This window comes from Colobus angolensis, unplaced genomic scaffold (assembly GCF_000951035.1).
Source record: "Colobus angolensis palliatus isolate OR3802 unplaced genomic scaffold, Cang.pa_1.0 Scaffold82, whole genome shotgun sequence".
Classification (NCBI taxonomy): Eukaryota; Metazoa; Chordata; class Mammalia; order Primates; family Cercopithecidae; genus Colobus; species Colobus angolensis.
The window spans coordinates 425,233-443,494 of record NW_012122043.1 but is presented as its reverse complement, the minus strand read 5'-3'; the positions used below and the strand labels follow the sequence as shown (position 1 = coordinate 443,494).

The 18,262-nt window shown below is 49.8% G+C and overlaps 1 protein-coding gene across 1 annotated transcript in view; it reads left to right on the top strand.

Annotated features, from left to right (window-relative positions):
• The first annotated feature begins 554 nt into the window (after positions 1–554).
• The window catches only part of ATG4B (autophagy related 4B, cysteine peptidase), a 29,502-nt gene continuing 11,794 nt past the window's right edge, over positions 555–18,262 (top strand). The window contains 6 exon segments of the mRNA XM_011929536.1: positions 555–767; positions 12,292–12,393; positions 12,549–12,620; positions 14,776–14,874; positions 15,800–15,901; positions 16,542–16,614. Coding sequence (XP_011784926.1) covers positions 566–767; positions 12,292–12,393; positions 12,549–12,620; positions 14,776–14,874; positions 15,800–15,901; positions 16,542–16,614 — 650 coding nt within the window. The 5' untranslated portion in view covers positions 555–565.

Genomic DNA, 18,262 nt, shown 5'->3' with positions numbered 1-18,262 from the left:
GTGTGTGTGTGTGTGTGTGTGTGTGTGTGTAGTGTTGGTGTTTTTGCCTATTCTTTCATGCTTCCGTTCCATTTTTGCTGGCAAGATAGTTTTAAGTCAGTACCAAAACCCATCGCTTGCCCAGTAGCCCTAGAAATATTTTTACACAGAAGTTTTAGCCCATTCATTCTTTTGTGAACTGATTTGCCTTTTATCCAGTATCCCCCATCTGTAAAGAAAGATTTTCATCTGGTTTAATTCTGTCATTCTGAATGTCATTCTTTACTTACTATTTTTCTGGCAGCTACAACACGAATTTATTAAGATCTGAGTAGGAAAACTGTAATGTGTATTGCAAATATCTGTTTAAATGTTTTGTAGCAGCTCCCCACTTAAATGTGGTAGTTGGTTGGAGGAAACAGGAGCCCTGACTCCCTAAGGAGCATGTTGACCAGATGTGTATCTTGTGAAGTTTATTTTTTAGAATAACTGTCAGACACTGTTGTACTATTCGCAGCTGTGTACTATTTGTTGTTTACTATTTTACAACTGTTGTATTATATCTTATTAGGTATTATTGTTTGTGATGCAGGATTTTTATCAGCCACTTTGCCAGCCAGAGACCTCCAGCTGGCGAGGCCCCTGCCCAGGCCTTGCTTGGGTCCGGGCTCGCCGCAGGAGATGCCCTGTCTACTTGGCCCACTGGGTGGCACCTGGTTTGCACTCTGGCACGGATACCATGGCCGCCATGACTTCATGCTCAGCCCCTGGCGGGAGTGGGTGTGTGGGTGAGTGCCGGGACCCGCCAGCTGTTTCAAGCGCAGACACCAGAGTGGGATCTGCAGAGCTTACAGCTAGACGTGTGGCAAGCAACTCCCATGGCGGACTCCAGCATCCAGACAAGGGGGCAGTGGATTCTGGTGTCCAGACAAGGGGAAGGTAGTGGCGCCCAAGCAGGGATGCTTGCAACCCTGAAGCCCAAGAGGGGGTGTTGCAAAGTGTCAACAGCCCTGTCACTCCCATTGCCCTGCTCCAGGCTGTAGCTCTGGGGCTAGCTCCGTCCCCCGGCTGCTTCCTGTTGCTGTGGGCTGTCACGTAGGGCGACTGCCCTTTCCCGGCAGAGGGCCGAGGGCCACAGTGTTACAGCTTTCTTTGTACCTGCATTCCTTGGGTCCTTAGTTCTTGTCCCACATCCAAGAAGAATGAGATTACACTGACAATCGAAGAGTGAGGAGGGTGGAGAATAGTTTTATTGAGTGGTGAAACAGCTCTCAGTAGAGAGGGGACTCAAGGGTGGTCTTCCCCCCAAAGTCGGGTGGTCTCCCTTGGCGTGGCTGGATCCAGGGCTTTTATGGGCCCAGAATGGGGAGTGTGTGCTGATTTGTTTGTGAGTGTGCAAAAAAGGCTAAAACAAAGTCACCACTCAAAGATGTGGGCACAACGGTGTCATAAACCAATTAGAGAAGGGTAAGTATATGTAAAATAGGTGAAGGGTGGGGATTAATTAGAGGAAAGCGCACCAAACAGGAAGAGAGGTTTGCGGTCCAGTCTATGGATTTATCGGAGACTCTTTGCTTGGCTTTCAGGCTTTAAACTGTGGCTTGAAGGTTGGGTTTCACTGGTGACCCGCCCCTCTCTGCCTAGTATTTGTCTGCCCCCTGCCTCTATCATTTCGATACCTTGAGGCTGGAGTATCATATGAGAGACTTGGTTAAGGTCAAAAACAGAGTTCAGTGTCGGTCATATGACCTAAAATATGAAAATCGTCATGTTCAAGTTAGGAGAACAGTTACGTTGTTACATGATGATAGTTTACTTTTGTCTTTTATTTTCTCTTGACAAGCATATTGACACGATGATACTTTAATAGGACACAGGATGCTGCTGCACGCGGAATCAGTAGGAAAGTCGCTTGCATTTAAAGGTCTCTGTTTATGCTGATAAAAACATTTATGATGTTTGTAGGATATCATGGGGAATTTTCCTTCTTTCTTGATGCTGTATTTCCTTTCAGGGATGGTTAATGATCTGCCCTCCTCTGATCTCCAGAGTTCTTGAAGATTCTGCCTTCCTTGACCATGTGTGATACAGTTTCTGTTTGTGCTGACAGTCATTCATTCCATACACTGTTTCTTACTGACTGTCAGGCGTGTGTTAGGCATTGTTCTAGACACTAGGACTAGAGAAGTAACAACATAGATGAAAACCATTGCCCTGGGGTAGCTAACGTTCTAGACATGAGACCAGCATTAGCAGCGAAGTGCGTGGCTCCTGGGGGACAGTGACTTGGACCGAGGATGAGGAGGATCAGAATTGTAGCCAGGATGGCCAGGAAGGGTCTCACTCTGAAGGTGAAGTTTTGACCAAGCCTTAAGCAGTGTAGGAGGAAGGGCAGGTAGGAAGAGCCTGGTGTGGCTGGGGTGCAGCTGGTGGTGGAGGGAAAAGCAGGAGCTGAGGATAAAGAGGTGACTGAGGCTCAGTAGTGGTGCCTTGCCAGGTCATAGTGAGGACTTCAGTGTTTATTCTGAATAGGATGGCAACCCTTTGGAAGGTTTTGTTCAAGAGGAGGAGTAACATGATAGACTGTTTAACAGGCTTGCTCTGGCATCTCTTTTGAGAATGTACTGCAGAGGGGCAAGGGCAGAGGCAAGGATTCCAGCTAAGAGACTGTTGAACAAGCTAGCAAGGAGATGCCAGTGGCTTAGTTCACGGTGGGTAAGAGGTTGACTTCTGCATGTGTTTTGGAGGTTGAGACAATAGAATTTGTTTATAGATTGGAAGTTGGGAGAGGGATGGGTAGAGAGGGAGGAGTTAAAGATGTCCCCAAAGTGTATGACATGAGCTAAGAAACTCAGATGGGGAAGATTTGGGGAGGTCCTGCCTGGTGGAAAGCTTTCTGTTGCGAGTTTGGATTTATGTGTGTTGAATGTGAGGCGCCTGTTAGACATCCTTGTAGCAATGTCCAGTGGGCTTTTGGGTCTACAGGTTTGGAGCTAAAAGAATAAGCCTGGGCTGGAGGTAGACCGGAGGTCACATCAGATGAGGTCATCCAGGGTCTGAATGTGGGTGGGAAAGAAAAGAGGCCAAGGGCCTCTGCGGGTGTGGGGAGGTCCAGGAGGTGCAGGCAGACCACGGTGTGGCTGTGTTCTCCACCAGTTTCTAGCACTGTCCCTAAAAGCATGCTCCCTATTCAGAGGACTGGCAGGTGCCAGCACTTAAATAGCCACACTGCCATTCCTTGAGGACAGAGCTGGTATCTTGTGCTTGCATCACTTGTGTCTGGCATGTGGTTGGTAATAAAAAAAAAAACAACTTGAATTAATGATAACCTACACATTCTCCTACTATAAAAACTTTCGGTTTGTAGAGTTTAACATAAATCCTGTATGTTAGCATAACATGTAACGAATGCAAAGGCTGCATGGGGAGTGGGTTTTAATGTGCACATTCTGCACAGTGTGTGCACTGAAACTGTTTTCTAGTTTTCTGATGTAGCTAAATTTGGAGTTCTTTTCTCTCTTTCTCTATTTTCATTCAGGACTGAACTACTAGCATTCTCATGTAAACTCTTGGGGATTTTAAAAAAAGGAGTAATCATATGCAAACTGTTATCTTAAAGCTAACAGTTTTCTAAAGGAAAAGAAGAACCCTTTATTGAATTTATAAAATATAAATCTTCTGGAAAATAATTTCTAAGTGTTTTAGGAAGATTTCTTCGAAATGAAATGCTTTACAGCAAGCTCTTGAATTTACTTGTATGTTTTTTGTAGTTCTCCCTGGTTGAATGAAGTGTAATTGGTACTAAATGGAGAGAAGTTGGTTAAATTCATTGAGTCCAATTCCCAACATTTCTGCCTGTCAGATTAATAATATTAAGTCACATTTTTTTTCTAATGGAATTACTATGTTATTAAAATACCATCTGCCCTCTTCTACTTGAGATCGCAGAAGTCCCAGGGAAGAGGGTGTGGAAAATCAAGTGTCTGGGATCCAGCTGACCAAATGGGAGAACGACTTCTAAGGGGGACTTTTTCTTAAGGTGTACAGTACCTCTCTGTCTTTTTTTTTTTTTCAGATGGAGTCTCTGTTGCCCAGACTGGCTGGAGTGCAGTGGCTCTATCTTGGCTCACTGCAGCCTCTGCCTCCTGGGTTCAAGAGATTCTCCTGCCTCAGCCTCCCGAGTAACTGGGATTACAGGTGTGCACCACCATGCCCGGCTAATTTTTTAAATACTTTTAGTAGAGATGGGGTTTCACCATGTTGGCCAGGCTGTTCTCGAACTTCTGACCTCAAGTGATCTGCCCACGTCGGCCTCCCAAAGTGCTGGGATTATAGGCGTGAGCCACCGCACCCGGCCTACCTCTTCATCTTGTTCCTTCTGTGTGTCATCTTTTTTTGATTTTTTTGAGGCAGGGTCTCACTTCATCGCCCTGACCAGCCTGCCACAGTGTGGCAGCCACAGCTCATTGCAGCCTTGGTCTCCTGGGCTCAAGTGATCTTCTTGCCTCACATTCCTCAGTAGCTAAGACTACAGGTGTCCATGCCTAGCTAAATTTTTTTTTTTTTAAAGAGAGACAGGGTCTCCCTGTGTTGCCCAGGCTGGTCTCAAACTCCTGGGCTTAAGTGATCCTCTCATCTTGGCCTCTTAACGTGCTGGGATTACAGGCATGAGCCACCGCACCTGGCCTTGCATGTTATCTAATTTCAAATTAAAATCATTACCTGGGAGTCTGGAGATGGGTGTGTGTGTGTGTGTGTGTGTTTTTTTCTCTGTCGTCCAGGCTGGAGTGCAGTGGCATGATCTCGGCTCACTGCAACAGGGTTTTGCCATGTTGGCCAGGCTGGTCTTGAAGCCCTGACCTCAGGTGATCCGCCCACCTCGACCTCCTAAAGTTCTGGGATTACAGGTATGAGCCACTGCGCCCGGCCAATGGGTATTTTTTTCGAAGCTTGACTCCTTTTCTGTCAGGGGCTACATGAATTACCTTATAAATCACATGACACGGCATGTGAAGATGGTGAAATTATGACGGGCTGTGAAATAAGGCAAGGGAACCTCTCCATGGAGAATCGCTGAGGCAGCTGGCCTCAGGCCTAAGTGGATCTCATTCATCTGAGAGTCAGTCAGTGAAGGAACCTGGCCGAGCATGGTGGCTCACACTTGTAGTCCCAGCACTTTGGGAGGCTGAGGTGGGTGGATCACTGGAGCCCAGGAGTTCGAGACCAGCCTGGTTAACATAGTGAAACCCCATCTCTACAAAAAAATACAAAAATTAAGCATGATGGTGCATGCCTGCAGTCCCAGCTACTGAGGAGGCTGAGGTGGGAGGATCCCTTGAGGCTGGGAAGGGGAGGTTGCAATGAGCTGAGATCACACCACTGCACTCCAGCTTGGGTGACAGAGCCAGACCCTGTGTCAAAAAAAAGAAGGAACGTTTGAGAATGGAATCATCGTGTTGGTCGATCTGCAAATGTTAGTGATTGTGAGTGTTAGTTTTGTACCCATCGCGGGTTCTCACCCCATTGGGAAAACTGGTGGCTGTGCCCCATTTCGTGGGTGAGGAGACTGATGTTGGAAGAAGTCCAGGCTCGTGTCTGTCCTGTAGCTGTCGAGCAGGCTCTCAGACTCCAGAAGCAAACCTCAGTAGAAATCAGAAGTGTTGGCCAGGCGCGGAGGCTCACGCCTGTAATCCCAGTACTTTGGGAGGCTGAGGCAGGCTGATCATCTGAGATGAGGAGTTCGAGACCAGCCTGACCAACATGGCAGAAACCCATCTCTACTAAAAATACAAAATTAGCCAGGCGTGAAGGCACATGCCTGTAATCCCAGCTACTTGGGAGGCTGAGGCGGGAGAAGTGCTTGAACCCGGGAGGCGGAGGTTGCAGTGAGCCAAGGTTGCGCCATTGCACTCCAGCCTGGGTGACAAGAGCAAAACTCTATCTCAAAAAAAAAAAAAAAGAAATTAGAAGTGTTAATTCCAAAAAAGTTCTCCTTCTTCCATTATAAGTAGGATCTGGAAGGTCACAGAGGTCTCTGTTCCGTTCTGATGCCTCAGTCCATGGCTGCTTGTTGTGTCTTCCTCTTCAGCTGGAGCTGTGAGGGTGTCCAGGAGGAGTGAGTTCTGCCCGGAGGGCCCGCCTGGGGCCTTCCCTCCTGGCCTCCATGAGAGGGACAACGTGGGCCCCCAGAGTACGGGGAAGCCTCCTCATAACTGAAGGGATGCGAGTCTGAGAGTCTTCGCTGGCTCTTTTGTAGGAATTGCTGCAGGTCTCTCTGGTCCTTGGAGCCAGCCTGTGAAGCGGGGCGGCAGGCTGTTGTTCTCCAAATGCAGTCACTCTCTCCGAGGAAGGTGTGTGATGTTGGATCCAGTGTTAGTAAAGAGACTCACGTTTGGTTGGGTCTCTGTTGACCTTGGACTCTGCTGCACCTCTGCTTACATAATACGTCCATCCACGCCGGGTCTTGACTGCTCACCCGTTTCAGTGATTTGAGAAGGCTGGCCCTGAGAGAGCAGTCGCTGCTCCTGTGTGGTTTAGAGCTCTTCCTGTGCCTTAACTTGTCCGTCTCACAGTCAGGACACCAAGTCACAGGATGGTCACTTCCCTGGAGGGCTGCGTGGCTGCTCAGTGGTGGGCTCAGCCTTCTGACTCCGCAGCTGGTGCTCTGCTGTCAGGAACGTGCTCCAGGTGTGACGTGCAGACACTCCCCACTCGCAGCGTCCTCCATGATACAGAGAGGAGGGCGCAGTGTGGTGAGAGAAGCAAGGGATCGTGTTTTCAGTGTGTCCGCAACTGGTCCTAGGGGATGTGTGACTCACTCCCAACAGAGGGCAGGAGTCTGGGGAGGGCTGGAGTGCGTTTCTCTAGCCGGAGGAGCCGCGCAGCCTGGGGCACAGTGGTGTGGGAGCCCTCCTTAGGGACCCCATGGGTCACGTTCGCCGCAGCTGTGCTGCTCCTGTTCACTGCCAAGCACTGTGATTGCTCCCCTCGGGTTTCCTGGTCTCCTTGATGGTTTATGCAGTGAGGAATCTGAGGCCACACACTGGTAATTTTCCCAGTTACAGCTGGAGGTATGGTGGTGTATTTGAACTTAATGCAACACCTCTTATTCTCTTCACTCTGAAGTTGGCTTCCTTGCCTATAAAGTTTACTAATAAATCTAAGAAATAGAACAACTTTGCATTTTACTGCTGCCGTGTTGAAAATTTCTCAACTTCACAGCTGCTCAGGCCTCGTTACCCTACTTTCAGAGGGAGCCTTTTTCCTTTTCTTCCTTGTCTATTTCTCTCATTCCTTTATCATTTATATTTTTCATATGGGAAACTAGACGTCCTGTTTCTCAGTTTCCAGATTCTGATACTACAGACTGCTATTGATTCAACAATATGGTCCTTTTCCCAATGACAATACGCCACATTCTTCTGAAATACAGATGGTTTCCAAACTACCATGGTTTGACTTATAATTTTTTGGCTTTACGAGTGTGAAAGCAGTATGCATTCTATAGAAACCATACTTCACGTTTTGAATTTTGATCTTTTCCTGGGCCAGCAATATGCCCCCAGGTGCTCTGGAGATGCCAGAGAGCTCCCCGTCAGCCAGTGATGAGGGGGATGACCCCTGCTGTACGGGGCACTGTGTTGCCAGGTGAGTTTGCCCAGTTGTAGGCTGATGTAGGTGTTCTGAGCACATTTAAGGCAGGCCAGGCTAAGCTGTGATGTTAGGTAGGTTACGTGTATTCAATTGTTTTTTTTTTTTTTTTTGAGATAGAGTTTCACTCTGCCACCCGGGCTGGAGTGCAGTGGCGCGATCTCAGCTCACTGCAGCCTACGCCTCCTGGGTTCAAGCGATTCTCCTGCCTCAGCCTCCTGAGTCGCTGGGACTATAGGCGCCTGCCACCACGCCCGGGTAATTTTTTATGTTTTTAAAGGAGATGGGATTTCACCATGTTGACCAGGCTGGTCTGGAACTCCTGACCTCAGGTGCTCCACCCGCCTTGGCCTCCCAAAGTGCTGGGATTACAGGCATGAGCCACTGTGCCTGGCCTCAGTGCATTTTTGACTTAAGTATTTTCAACTTACAATGGGTTTATTGGACATGATCCCATCCTGAGTTAAGGAACATCTGTAGTCTACAAAGAAATACTTGCCAAAGTGTTCATTTAGCTCTGCTGTACTTTAAATAAAAGATATGTGTATCTTTAGTTCAAAGCTGGTGCCTTGGAATGGTCTCAGACATGAGAAGAATGTTCCAACAGCAAGATGGAATCATTGTCCTGCAGCGTTGAAATTAGACCGGTGGTGTTTGCATCCTTTTTCCTTGAGAATAAATTTTCTGGATTTTAGTCTATATACTGAATAAAGCCTAGAGGTCAAAGAATAGCAGGGACTTCTGAAGATTCAGGAGTGGCTTTAGAGAGGTAGCGGGGACATCATGATGTTTTTCAGCTCTTTAAAAAGATAGGTGTGGGTCAGGTGCGATGGCTCACGCCCGTAATCCCAGCACTTTGGGAGGCCGAGGCGAATGGATCACTTGAGGTCAGGAGATCGAGACCATCCTGGCCGACGTGGTGAAACTCTGTCTCTACTAAAAATACAAAAATTAGCCGGGCATGGTGGTGGGTGTCTGTAATCCCAGCTACTTGGGAGGCTGAGGCGGGAGAATTGCTTGAACCCGGAAGACGGAGGCTGCATGCAGCCAAGATTGTGCCACTGCACTCTAGCCTGGGCAACAGAGTGAGACTCCATCACACACACAAAAAAAACGGCATGGACCTTAATTCATCCCAACTCAGTTTTTGTAATCATGTGCAGAAACAAGTAACCTTATATATATAAAAAGGTGGGAGAGAATGTAAACTTGGACTTTATTTATTCACAGTCACCAAACAGTTCGGCTGATACTGTCTCTGAAAGCATGGACAAGTGAAATATATAAGAGCAGAGCTCTTGGGGGCCAGGTGCAGTGGCTCATGCCGGTAATCCCAGCACTTCAGGAGGCTAAGGCAGGTGGATTGCTTGAGCCTAGGAGTTTGAGAGCAGCTTGACAACATCATGAGACCCCATCTCTACAAAAAAATACAAAAATTAGCTGAGTGTGATGGCACATGCCTATAGTCTCAGCTGCTCAGCAGACTGAGACTGGAGGATTGATTGAGCTTGGGAGTTTGAGGCTGCAGCAAGCTGTGATTGCACCACTGTACTGCAGCCCAGGTGACCACATGAGACCCTGTCTCAGGGAAGAAAAAAAAAAAGAAAGGAAAAAAAAAGAGCAGAGCTGTTGGACAAAGCCCTGCTGTGGAAAGCTTGCTTCATCTGGCTCCAGCCACTCCACAACACCTGTCTTCTTGCTCAGGAAGCCACAGCACTGCTCTAGGAAAAGGACAGAGAGGGGCCTGGGTCTCCCACAGCTGAGAATCCTTTAAACGATGCCCGTAGGGCCCTCTGCTGTGGATTTGGTAGTTCTGCCTGGACTGAGGGAGATGCTTGCGGGTACTTCCAAACCCTGTGTTTGGGAATTAGCCGCGCATACAATTAAGGCTTTTAGGTCTAATAAAATGTGTGTGCCTTTGACCCTGTGGTTCTGAGTCCTTGATGTTAATGACAGAGCTGCCATTGGAGCCCTTCTGTCTGCCAGCCAGCACCTCATTGGAAGTGTTTCATGGAAACGTCACAGCCACATTCTGAGGCTGTCCTGTTATTATCCCATTTTATGGATGAGGGAACATTCACACTTAGAAGTTAAGTAAGTGGTCCAGGAAACTACAGTTTACCAGTACCCAAGCTGGGCTTTGAATTCTGACTGCCCCCTGCCTCTGTGCATAGCACAGAAGTACACACACGATGCTTTGTAGTATCCGCCTACGTGGAGATCTGTGTTTACGTAGAATGCCGAGGAAACCGCGGGCACGGTGTGATTTCACCTGTGAACCTGTGCGTGCCGAGTGTGATTTCACCTGTGAACCTGTGCGTGCCGAGTGTGATTTCACCTGTGAACCTGTACGTGCCGAGGAAACCACGGGCATAGTGTGATTTCACCTGTGAACCTGTGTGTGCCGAGTGTGATTTCACCTGTGAACCTGTGCGTGCTGAGGAAACCGCAGGCATAGTGTGATTTCACCTGTGAACCTGTGCGTGCCGAGGAAACCACGGGCACAGTGTGATTTCACCTGTGAACCTGTGCGTGCCGAGGAAACCACGGGCACAGTGTGATTTCACCTGTGAACCTGTGCGTGCCGAGTGTGATTTCACCTGTGAACCTGTGTGTGCCGAGGAAACTGCGGGCACAGTGTGATTTCACCTGTGAACCTGTGCATAAAGACTTCTGGAAGGAGTCATTGCTGGGCCATGAGGCTCCACGTGATTTGTGTATTTTTGTAGTCTTCAGTAGTTTTTTATAATTAGCGTATGTCATTCATATCAAAGTGTAGGGCTGTTATCAAATAGTAAATTTAGATGTGGGAGAAATTTATAAGTGGTTGATTTTCAAAAGATGGCTGTGAAGTTGCTGCTGAAGGATGAGTGATCAGCACCATCAGAGCTGGAGAGGCAGCACATGAGAGTTGTGTGTTCCTGGTTCCCTGAAAAGCAGCTGGAGAGAGATGCCTCTGGTGCCAGCCCAGAATACGCCATGTGCATCTCATCACGTGGGTGTTTGGGCTGGTGCCTTGCTGCTGGCTGGCACCTTTTCAGGAACATTGTGGGACATGGGTATCCTCAGCCACAGTTTTGTGGACAGGAAGACCCTGGGCCTCTCTAGTTTCTTTTTTTTTTTCTTCTTTTTGAGATGGAGTTTCACTCTTGTCACCCAGGCTGGAGTGCAGTGGCGCAGTCTCAGCTCACTGCAGCCTCTACTTCTGGATTCAAGTGATTCTCCCGTCTCAGCCTCCCAAGTAGCTGGGATTACAGGCGCCTGCCACCATGCCTGGCTAATTTTTGTACTTTTAGTAGAGACAGAGTTTCACCATACTGACCCAGGCTGGTCTCAAACTTCTGGCCTCAGATGATCTGCCCACCTCGGCTTCCCAGAGTGTTGGGATTACAGGCGTGAGCCACTGCACCTGGCCTGGTTTCTTAACTGAAATGAAACAGAGTAAGATGGCGTGCAGGGCTCATGAGTGCAGCGGGTAAACACCACGACTCTGCAGCCGGCTGCCTCCTTAGAAAGTGGGGTGTTGCCGGCCGGGCGCGGTGGCTCACGCCTATCATCCCAGCACTTTGGGAGGCTGAGGTGGGCGGATCCATAGGTCAGAAGATCGAGACCCTCATGCCTAACATGGTGAAACCCTGTCTCTACTAAAAATACAAGAAATTAGCTGGGCGTGGTGGTGGGCGCCTGTGGTTCCAGCTACTCGGGAGGCTGAGGCAGGAGAATGGCGTGAACCCTGGAGGCAGAGTTTGCAGTGAGCCGAGATCACTGATGCCACTGCACTCCAGCCTGGGTGACAGAGCAAGACTCCATCTCAAAAAAAAAAAAAAAAGTGGGGTGTTGCCACTTGGAAGTGGTGGCATGCTTTTCTGGTAGCATTGTTGAAATGAAAACAGGTTCAGTCCTTGATTGCTAGGCTCTTTGTACCCAGGTACCTCTAGGGACTTGGCAGAGAGTTTGATCTCTCAGTGTCCAGGGGTGGACTTCCTACCTGGGAGTAGCACCGCATTCTTCTCCAGCACCTGCTCCTCACCAGGAAATTGAGGTAGACCAGAACCCCTAGTCTTCCCAGCAGCTCACTGTTTCTTGCCTCAGAGCATGTGCTTTCATCACAGTGACTGAACATGCTGCCAAGGTGACATTTGGTAAACCTTAGGATAGCCATGAAAAGTGACTCCCTGTTCTGTTTCTTCTGTGGCTTCCCTTGTGAGCAAAGATGAAGGGGTGGTTTCATTTTATTTTTGTCCTTTACGTTTTAAACATGTTTTAAGTCTAAAGTAAGTACTCAAATCGGGTGGCTTTTTATTTTATTGTTTTGCTTTCTTGCCCCTCAAGTTGGCCTCTAGCTTGGCCTCTCACCCTCGTGTCAGCTGTTAGACACTCAATGGCTCAGAATGTGAAAGGCTCAGGAAGTAGCATGCTGGCCCCACCTCCCTGTCCCCGTACATTAGCGGAGCAACTGCCCAGCAGGGCCTTCTGCACTTTCCCAAGAGTTTACTCCATCCATGGTGGGTGTCTTGGTAGGCCCGAGATACAAGAGGGTGTGCTGCTGTTGCAAGAATTTACGATTGTTCTCTTCAGCACAGAAGTGCTATAAATGGCTCTTTTGATACTAGTTTATGAAATGATAAATGTCTGACAATTGTGCGTCTTTGGTTTCAACAGCTACTCTGACCTACGACACTCTCCGGTTTGCTGAGTGTGAAGATTTTCCGGAGACCTCAGAGCCCGTTTGGATACTGGGTAGAAAATACAGCATTTTCACAGGTATCGGCCATGCTGGAGCCCACCCTGGTCTGACCGCTTGGCCTGCAGAAGCATTTTGTGATCATTGTTCTCTGCTAACTCTGCCATAACATGTGACTTGCAAACTTAAGGCGTTGTGTGTGTGTGTGTTTTTTTTTCTTTTAAACAACCTCTAGAAAAGGACGAGATCTTGTCTGATGTGGCATCTAGACTTTGGTTTACATACAGGAAAAACTTTCCAGCCATTGGTAAGTACTCTGTTTTATTACAACACGGGACGAAATATACATGTTTTTAGGAAGGAGGAAAACTTAGGCTTGTAGATTTGACTTCAATATGCCACGTACTTCATTTGAATCTTCACAGCAATCCTGGTTAAATGAATTGGCCGAGGCCTCCCTTGTAGTAGTGGCAGAGCTAGAATCCACGGCTCCTGACTCTAGGCCAGTGTTTTTTCAACTGCAAATCACAGTTTATTCCTGGAGCTGGAAGTCAGTATCATGAGTCACGACCAACATTGTTTTAAATGTAGGACAGAATGGCATAGAAAACAGTGTGTGTCCGCCATGGGCAGGCAGCGTGTTGCTTCAGGGATTTTAGTTTTATTTGCATATTTGAATGTGTGTTCTGGGTCACAGCTCTACAGTGTGTTTCTTACTTAGGTCCAGAATGTTTGGAAGCCATTCTCTGTAGCCCTCATCTTTTTTAGTATTTTCCGCACTTACCTGTGGGGAGATTTGAAGGGCCAGGTGAATGTGACATGTTTTTATGTAACACTAAAGTACGTTCTGTTAAAAGCCATTCATCATTGTTGTATGCCCTGGAGCTGGAAGGAGATGGGGACTGGTTCTCAGCCTTGCTCTCACCAGCGGAGAACTGAGGCCGGAGGTGAGGGCTGGGCTGGCGTCACGCGTCCTCAGCGCCGGGCCAGGGTTTGGTCCCTCTTCTAGGGGTGGTTTCATTCTTTATCCTGAAGTGAGGTGGAAGTCCAATAGCCACAGTGGCTTGACGATGGAGAACACTGACGCGTAGGGACATACGACAGTGTCTCCTTAGGTTGATATTTAATGATACACCTTGTCAGATGTACCCTGGAAATATTGATATTTAATGATATATTTTAATGATAAACTTGTCAGACGTACCCTGGGAAGAGTTGCTCGTTCCACAAGGGCTTGTTTTGCAGCTGCACTGAACCTGCTCTCTGGGCGGCCTTGGATGCAGGTTTGTCCCCAGCCTCCATCTCCTTCACAGCCACCCTGCCGCGTGCTGGGAAGGAGAACAGGACTGGAGCGAAGCCTTTCTGGTTTGACAGAGGCCTTGTGGAGGAGGTAGAAGCTGGGGATGAACCCTGCAGATGAAGCAGCCCTATTGCAGTTCTGAAGGTCAAGTGCGGTGTGTTTCCTTCTTAGCCCCACAGAGATGATTTTTTTAAATTATTCATTTTTTTAATAGATGGAGTTTCGCTATGTTGCCCAGGCTGGACTTGAACTCCTGGGCTCAAGCAATTCTCCCTCAGCCTCCTGAGTGTCTGGGACTACAGGTGCACACCAGCACGCCTGGCTCTGAGATACGTTTTTATCAGCAGTGGAGCGAGGGTGATCATGGGCACTGCTGACTGGGTTGTCGGTGGGTGACAGCCACCACTACCCCAAGACACAGGGTTTATCGTCCTTGCCAGTGCGTGGAGAAGCTGCCGGAAGCCCAACGGTGGGCACAGGGCGAACCTTGTGGTCTGACCCCTGAATCTCTGCTTCTCACCCTGGTGTGCAGCCACCTGCCAGCCTCTTGCCTGCCACACAGGTGGCCCTCTCTGTTGTCAGCACTGTGCAGTGGCATTCCACTGGACCCCTGCTGTGGCCTGGCAGTGTTTCCCACGTGCCTGCCACATGCCACGCGGTTCCATGGTGCATGTTGTCCATCTTTCTGGGCCCCAGGGAGTGGCTGTGAGGGAAGGGCCCAGGCACCTGTGCTGGAAGGGCTGAGTTGCTGCCCTTGCGGCCCTTCCTGTACTCTCGGCAGTACTGGTTGTCATCAAACCTTTGAATTTCTGCCTTTCTGGCAATTGGAAAATGACTTGTCCTGTTTAACTTTGCATTTTCTGGATGACGTGTGGGGGTCAGCGTCTTCGTATGTTTGTCAGACTTCCTTTTACTCCGTGACTGACTTGTTCGTGTGTTTTGCCCATTTTGAGGAGGTTGTCGGGACATTTCACTCTCCAGTAAATGTGGCCCTTGGCGTTACTGAGTCCTAAGAGGTGTGTGTTGCCCCAAGTGGAGCTGATGGATGAGGGAGTCGGTCGGTGCCTGTGGTGTGGGACTGACCCGCTGCCTCTGGCCAGTGGGCTCGTGGCCTGTGGGGCCATCTGGCCATGAGCACTTCTCTCTCTGTCTGCCGTGACAGGGGGGACAGGCCCCACCTCGGACACAGGCTGGGGCTGCATGCTGCGGTGTGGACAGATGATCTTTGCCCAAGCCCTGGTGTGCCGGCACCTAGGCCGAGGTGAGTCACAACCCTGGGGAGGGCGCATGGCCACGGTGTTCTCAGGAAGCAAAGGGGACTGTGGGGTCAGGGCTTTTTAGAGCAGGTCACAGGTAAAACACAAAGTAGAACTTGAGGTTTTCTTGAGTAATGAGCCACTTGTTTTTATTGATTTAAAAAACTGACTTTAAAGAATGCTGATAAATCATCCTGGGCAACATGGCAAGACCCCATCTCTACAAAAAATACAAAAATTAGCCAGGCGTGGTGGCTCCTGCCTGTAGTCCCAGCTACTCAGGGAACTGATATGGAGAATTGCTAGAACCCGGGAGATGGAGGCTGCAGTGAGCTGAGATTGTGCCACTGCACTCCATCCAGCCTCTGCAACAGGGTTAGACCCTATCTGGGGGGAAAAAAAAAAAAGATGAATGGTGATAAATGTTTTAAATTACTGAAACTGTTTTCTATACAGATTTGTTTTGATAACTTGGCATATATGTATTTGAAATCCTGGAGAACATGGGTTTTTACTTTTAAAAGATTCTGGCTGGGTGTGGTGGCTCACACCTGTAATCCCAACACTTTTTTGCCGAGATGGGTGGATCACAAGGTCAGGAGATCAAGACCATCCTGGCCAGCATGGTGAAACCCCGTCTCTACTAAAAATACAAAGATGAGCTAGGCGTGGTAGCACATGCCTTTAGTCCCAGCTACTCGGGAGGCTGAGGCAGGAGAATCGCTTGAACCCGGGAGGCAGAGGTTACAGTGAGCCGAGATTGCACCATTGCACTCCAGCCTGGGTCAGAGAACGAGACTCTGTTTCCAAATAAAAAAAAAAGAAAAGATTCTGAAAAAGGTTTGGATGCCATCTGTATCTTGAGTGTGAAAGTGAAAACTTGTTTCTCATATTTATGGTAGAGCATACCTGTAATTTTTTTTCCAACAGATTGGAGGTGGACACAAAGGAAGAGGCAGCCAGACAGCTACTTCAGCGTCCTCAACGCGTTCATCGACAGGAAAGACAGTTACTACTCCATTCACCAGATAGGTGGGAGGCTGCGGATTGTGCCAGGCCCCACCCGGGCTCTTTGGAGAGGGTGGAGTGGTCGGTTTCCCCTAAGAGCTTTTCTGGTGTTGTGGGATGTAGAGCAGGAGGCTGTAAACCTGTAAACACTGACCTCTGACGGCCTGTGCACTGCTGTCACATCACCCCGGTGTCATCCCACGTCACCCCTGTCCCACCCCGGCCTAGAGCCTGGGCCTTGCCTTTCCTGCTGTCCATGCGGCTTGCAGTGCCTGGTGCTCGGTACAGCCTGGGGAAGTTGGCCTCACCCCATCAGTGAATGTGAATGCTCAGACTGGCATGGAGCGAGTAAAGAGGAGCTGGCCTTTCTTGCAGGCAAGGCCGGCTTTTGAGCCTGTGTTTTCACTTACAGAAGGAAGTGGTCCCTTCATTTCTGGCTCTCCCCTTTTCTAAGTTCATAGGGAAGGACAGTCCCCGAGACCTTGTTTGTCCCTTTACTCCTCCCCCGGTCTTGTTGGGGCGTCTTTCCACCTGAGGCTGGGTAGGGTGCTGTCCAGGCCTTCCTTTGATGTCTCCTGGCACCACGTGCCACCAGAGGTCAGGGCTGGGGGCTTTGGGATGGTCGGGGCGGGTGGTGTCGCTAATCTGGATCTGTTCCCTGCAGCGCAAATGGGAGTTGGCGAAGGCAAGTCCATAGGCCAGTGGTACGGGCCGAACACTGTCGCCCAGGTCCTCAAGTATGTACTGAACTTCCATTGCCGGGCACGGGGCAGCAGGGATGTTCCCTGGGGGTTAAATTCTCCTGGAGTCTTCATGGCTACAGGAAATAAGGGGTCTCTAATTATTGACTTCAGGGCCCTCGGAAGGTTGCCCAGAGGTGACTATGCCAAGTGGTCTTGTGAATGGGAATTTATGCTTTCTAATAAAATGAACACCATAGTCCAGATCCTGGCTGGCAGATTGGACCCTTGTTCTTTGTCTGCTGCATGGATCCACCTGTAATGGTGGCTTCAGATGGGGTGGGCAGCTGAAGCTGGTCTGCAGCCATCTGTGCAGGTGCCGAGCCCTTCCACCTCTGCGGGCTTGTTGGAGACTGCCCTCTCCGGGTCTTGCCACCTGCCTTTCTCACGTTACCCGGAGACTCCCTGCAGCCTTGGAGACTCCCTGTAGCCTCGCTCGCCTTCCCATGCACCTCAACATCTGAAAGTGCGCTCCACACCTGCTTCCTCTCAGGCCTCACTCGGCCCCATTGCATGCTTCCCTCTGCGGCTTCCCCGCTCCTGCCCCCCAGATTCCTCTGAGATGACCCTCCTGGCAGTTCCAGAAACTTGCCTGTGGTTTCAGCTTCGTGTCCACTCTTCATTCCTCTTGATCCATCTGGGGTCATTTGGTCTGATTCCAGGTGTCCTGGCATCCCAGCATTTTTGGGGAAGCTCTGGCCAGTTCCCCCAGGACCTGCCCCCTCAGGGTCTCCTCCCTACTGGTCCAAGGGCCAGCGTCTCCCCAGCCTGTCTTCAGCCATGGCTCGCTTGAACCCTCTCCTGCATCTGCCTGTTCCGTATCCCACTCGAGGTCCTCAGGCACCCCACGTTCCACGTTCCTGAAATGGCCCTATCTCCCCTCACCCACAGCTCGCTCCTCAGCATGGCAGTCACTGCCTCCACCCAGCTTTTCTGTCAGGTTCCCTGGGGTCCTGCAGAAGTCCATCTCTCCCACATCCCACATCACCCCCGTCCCACGTCACGAGTCTGCTCCTCCGTCTCCTGGGCCCGCCCTGTTTTTGGCGTTGCACCTGCTCAGTCCCCACTACGTGCCCTTCAGAGTCCTCTGTCCAGCAGCTCCCCAGGCCCCACCACACCCCTCCACTCACACTTCCTCTTGCTGCTGCCTGGAGTGGCCCCATCGAGTCAGTGCTGTTTCTCTGGAAACACCAGGCCACTCACCATGCTCACTGTTTCTCCTGGTCCCCTGCCCGCTCCCCACCAGCCCCCGCCCCTGTTGCTGGATGATCCTCCCCAACCTGCAAGTGCTGCGGCACCCAAGCACACGGACGGCTCCCACAGTTATACCTGCAGGGCTGATTTGTCCCTGGACTCCAGGCTTAGGTCCAGCTGCTTATTCTGCATTTCCACCTGGGTGTCTGTAGTGCATGGTGACCTGACAGCCAGAGCTCGTGCTGGCCCCAGCCTGCTTCTCCCACAGTGGTCCTTCAGGTGTTCAAACCAAAATCTGGGATTGTTCTAGACCCTTCTTTCTTTTTGAGATGGAGTCTCACTCTGTTGCCAGGCTGGAGTGCAGTGGCATGATCTTAGCTCACTGCAACCTCTGCCTCCTGGGTTCAAGTGATTCTCCTGCTTCAGCCTCCCGAAGTACTGGGATTACAGG